The sequence below is a fragment of the Myotis brandtii genome, unplaced genomic scaffold, assembly GCF_000412655.1.
Source record: "Myotis brandtii unplaced genomic scaffold, ASM41265v1 scaffold6574, whole genome shotgun sequence".
Taxonomy (NCBI): Eukaryota; Metazoa; Chordata; class Mammalia; order Chiroptera; family Vespertilionidae; genus Myotis; species Myotis brandtii.
The window spans coordinates 11,962-16,117 of record NW_005370554.1 but is presented as its reverse complement, the minus strand read 5'-3'; the positions used below and the strand labels follow the sequence as shown (position 1 = coordinate 16,117).

Sequence of the window (4,156 nt, the reverse complement as noted above, 5' to 3'; positions counted from 1 at the left end):
ACACACACACACATACACACACACATACATACACACACACACATACACACACACATACATACACACACACACACACACAAACACGGTGGTGAAGGCTGATCTTTCCTAAGAAATATCAGGGCCTCTGGATTCTCATGTGGATGGACTTCACCTTCTGTCCCATTGGGATGTTACTGTTGAAAAGGTGTCTCTGTTCTGCCTGTATTTGACTGTCATTGTCATATTGGCATTAATTTTAGTTCGTCTTAACTTTAAAGAGTCATCATGAATATTTCACACTGAAAGGGGGAAGAGTCACAGTGCGGAATCCTTGCCAGTGGAAACTGTTCTTTCACAGGGTCTCAGGAAAGCATCCCAGAGACTGAGGGCCAGGGGGCTGTGGCGTGGTGAGCGTCAGCTGGCTGACCCAGGTTCCCAGCGTCCCACCTCCGTCCACTCCCCCATAGAAAGTCCAATCTGTCCTCATCGGGGCCAGAAATGGGGCCAATGCCCAGAGACCCTGCGCCTTATGAAAGCTCAGCCCTTGGAGCCCGGTGGTCCGTGGGCCCCAGGCGGCTGCTACACCAACATCCCTGCTTCAGAGAGAATGTGTGAGTGAGTGCACAGGGCAAGAGGGGGCACTTGTTTGCTTAGCTGATTGCATCATGTATTATTTCCGCTTTGGGAAGGACCAGGGGCCCTTTGCAAACTAACCAGTCAATTTCCTAAGCTCCCTGGGCTGCTGGAGGGTCCACCGGAACCAACCTATTTCTTGGATCTTCTGGGATTGCGTCCCTTCCCGTCTGATCCTTTCCCAGGTGGCCTGACCGGCCTCCCTGTGCCATCCTGGCTCCTGCAGGCCATGTACTTGCCGCCCCCTTTGTTGTCCTATCCCTCCCCCCTGATCTGCGGGAACAGACCAGGAGTTCCCTGGAGGGTGTGAGGCGGAAACTTCCTAGGGAAGCAGGCGGCTCTGCTCCCGCGTGTACTGTGCTTAACAGTGTCTGTCCCCTTCACTCTCTTCCTTTGTGGATATTTAGCACCTACGCTCCCAGCATCACTTAAGCCACAAACCCCGGGGCTTAGGCCTGTGGTTACCAGTCAGGCATTTCCTGCCTCAGTAGATGTGTCAGGAGCCTGGAGCAAGGAGGCCGAGGTTTTTGTCGCACTTCCCCGTCTGTGTGTGTCACTGTGCTTAGCACTACTTTCATACACCTGACAGTAATAGTCGGCCTCGTCCTCAGGCTGCAGCCCCGAGATGAGCAGGAGCCCCGCATTGGCCGACGTGTCTTTGGATCCAGAGAAGCGGCTGGGGACCCCAGTTCCCAAGCTTGTACTTGTGTAGTAGTTCAGGAGGTACCGGGGAGGGTTCCCTGGCTTCTGCTGGTACCAGTATATCCTGTATCCACCAACATTGTAGCCACTGCTCAGGGTGCAGGTGAGTCTGGCTGATGCTCCCGGAGATGCAGAGAGGGAGGGCGGCTGAGTCAGCACAGGCTGGGACAGGGACCCTGCAGACACAGACACTCGTGGGTGATAAGGTGAGAAACGGGGACACTTCCCAGGCTTCTGAGCGAGGCGGGAGTGCAGCAGGGATGCCCCTGGCCCCCAGGCCTGTGCCTACCTGTGCAGTGAGCGAGGAGCAGGAGGAGGAGAGGAGTCCAGGCCATGGTGCCAGCAGCCGGGCTGCGACCTGAGCTGCAGCCCCTGGTCCAGGCCTCTCTTATCTTCTTCACGGGCCTCCAAGGGGAGGGGCCGCGCACACAAATTTGTTTCCTTCCTGGAGAACCTGTAACACACTGGCCGCCCCCTAAGCCTGAGCTGGGCTGTTAGACAGACTAGAGCTCTAGGGTGAGTCTCAGAGTGTCCCCCTGGGAGACATGAGGGAGGAGGCAGCTACTAGGACCTTCCCCGGGCCTCCAACATGCCCCACACTAGGGATGGAGCCTGCAACCCGGGCATGTGCCCTGACTGGGAATGAACCCTGACCTCCTAGTTCATAGGTCGATGCTCAACCACTGAACCATGGTGGTCGGGCTCCATGAAATCTTATTCTTATAGGAACGACAGGCCAGAAGGTAGATTCTCTCTGTGGTTAGCTTTGTCCTTTGGAGAAACAAGCCAAGGCCTGGAGGCTGTAATCACAGGATCATAGAATCCCCTGGTTACTCTCTGCCACACACACACACACAGACACAACACACACACACACACACACACAAAGGCACACTCACACATGTACACAGACACACACACACACACAGACACAGACACACACACAGAGACATACACACACACACACACACACACACACACACACACGAGGGTGGTGAAGCCTGAACTTTCCTAAGAAATATCGGGGCCTCTGATTGTCATGCGGGTGGACTTCACCTTCTGTCCCATTGGTTTGCTACTATGGAAAATATGTTGTCAGTTCCGCCTGTGTTTCACGGGCATTGTCGTTGTCATATCGGCACACATTTTAGTTCATCTTAACGTTTAAGAGTCATCATGCGCCTTTCACACTGAAAGGGGGAAGAGTCACAGTGCGGAATCCTTGCCAGTGGAAACTGTTCTTTCACAGAGTCTCAGGGAAAGCATCCCAGGACCCAGGGCGGGGGGCTGTGGCGTGGTGTCAGCTGGCTGACCCAGGAGCCAGCGTCCCATATCTGTCCGTTCCCCGTGGGAAAGTACAATCTGTCCTCATCGGGGCCAGAAATGGGGCCAATGCCCAGAGACCCTGCGCCTTATGAAAGCTCAGCCCTTGGAGCCCGGTGGTCCGTGGGCCCCAGGCGGCTGCTACACCAACATCCCTGCTTCAGAGAGAATGTGTGAGTGAGTGCACAGGGCAAGGGGCTGTTACAGAGACAGAGGGGGGGAGAGAGAAAGAGAGAGAGAGATCGAGATCCTTTGTTTAGCTGATTATATTATCTCCGCTTTGGGAAGGACCAGGGGCCCTTTGCCAACTAACCAGTCCATTTCCTAAGCTCCCTGGGCTGCTGGAGGGTCCACCGGAACCAACCTATTTCTTGGATCTTCTGGGATTGCGTCCCTTCCCGTCTGATCCTTTCCCAGGTGGCCTGACCGGCCTCTCTGTGCCATCCTGGCTCCTGCAGCTCATGGGCTCGCCGCCCCCTTCGTTGTCCTATCCCTTCCCCCTGATCTGCGGGAACGGACCAGGGGTTCCCTGGAGGGTGTGAGGCAGTACCTTCCTAGGGAAGCAGGCGGCTCTGCTCCCGCGTGTACTGTGCTTAACAGTGTCTGTCCCCTTCACTCTCTTCCTTTGTGGATATTTAGTACCTACGCTCCCAGCATCACTTCAACCACAAACCCCGGGGCTTAGGCCTGTGGTTACCAGTCAGACATTTCCTGCCTCAGTAGATGTGTCAGGAGCCTGGAGCAAGGAGGCCGAGGTTTTTGTCGCACTTCCCCGTCTGTGTGTGTCACTGTGCTTAGCACTACTGTGGTACACCTGACAGTAATAGTCGGCCTCGTCCTCAGGCTGCAGCCCCGAGATGAGCAGGAGCCCCGCATTGGCCGACGTGTCTTTGGATCCAGAGAAGCGGCTGGGGACCCCAGTTCCCAAGCTTGTACTTGTGTAGTAGTACAGCAGGTACCGGGGAGGGCTCCCTGGCTTCTGCTGGTACCAGTATATAGTGTATCCACCAACATTGGAGCCACTGCTCAGGGTGCAGGTGAGTCTGGCTGATGCTCCCGGAGATGCAGAGAGGGAGGGCGGCTGAGTCAGCACAGGCTGGGAGAGGGACCCTGCAGACACAGACACATGGGAGTGAATAGAAGGCTCAGGGGGCAGGTGCTCCGGGTCCCCGAGGCCTGTGGCTACCTGTGCAGTGAGCGAGGAGCACGAGGAGCACCGGGGTCCAAGCCATGGTGCTCACAGCTGATCCTGGATCCTCAGAGCAGAGGCTGAGCTGCTCCAGGCTCCAGGCTCCTCTTATCCCCGCCCAGCTGGCTTCGCAGAGGAGGGGCTGCTCATGCAAATGTGCCCCACCCCCTGCCCTTCTCCCAGGGGCACAGATGGGCTGGGAGGAAGCAGCTGCTGGGGCCACACACAGCCACGTGCAGGGGACTCGGTCAGGCCCAGAGACGACACGCCTGCCCAGTTCTCATAAGAATCAAAGGGCCCAGCCCTGGGGTCTGGGGTCCCTGGAAGGCC

General features: G+C 56.6%; 2 protein-coding genes across 2 annotated transcripts; both read right to left on the bottom strand.

The window, feature by feature from the left end:
* Positions 1-1,080: 1,080 nt before the first annotated feature.
* On the bottom strand, positions 1,081-1,649 carry LOC102241286 (immunoglobulin omega chain). The gene is made up of 2 exons (XM_005880894.1): positions 1,604-1,649; positions 1,081-1,490 (listed from the first exon to the last, which is right to left on the bottom strand). Exons 1-2 carry the CDS (start codon positions 1,647-1,649, stop codon positions 1,081-1,083), a joined length of 456 nt encoding a protein of 151 aa, XP_005880956.1.
* Positions 1,650-3,337: 1,688 nt separating this feature from the next.
* On the bottom strand, positions 3,338-3,895 carry LOC102240986 (immunoglobulin omega chain). The gene is made up of 2 exons (XM_005880893.2): positions 3,824-3,895; positions 3,338-3,747 (listed from the first exon to the last, which is right to left on the bottom strand). Exons 1-2 carry the CDS (start codon positions 3,867-3,869, stop codon positions 3,338-3,340), a joined length of 456 nt encoding a protein of 151 aa, XP_005880955.1. The 5' UTR covers positions 3,870-3,895.
* Between the last annotated feature and the right edge of the window lie 261 nt (positions 3,896-4,156).

Bases quoted from the DNA above. Each gene is read 5' to 3' on its own strand.
- LOC102241286 (XM_005880894.1), bottom strand. From the start codon at position 1,649: ATGGCCTGGACTCCTCTCCTCCTCCTGCTCCTCGCTCACTGCACAG. The intron at 1,491-1,603 runs GTAGGCACAGGC...CTGTGTCTGCAG, and splicing joins GCTCCTCGCTCACTGCACAG to GGTCCCTGTCCCAGCCTGTG.
- LOC102240986 (XM_005880893.2), bottom strand. From the start codon at position 3,869: ATGGCTTGGACCCCGGTGCTCCTCGTGCTCCTCGCTCACTGCACAG. The intron at 3,748-3,823 runs GTAGCCACAGGC...CTGTGTCTGCAG, and splicing joins GCTCCTCGCTCACTGCACAG to GGTCCCTCTCCCAGCCTGTG.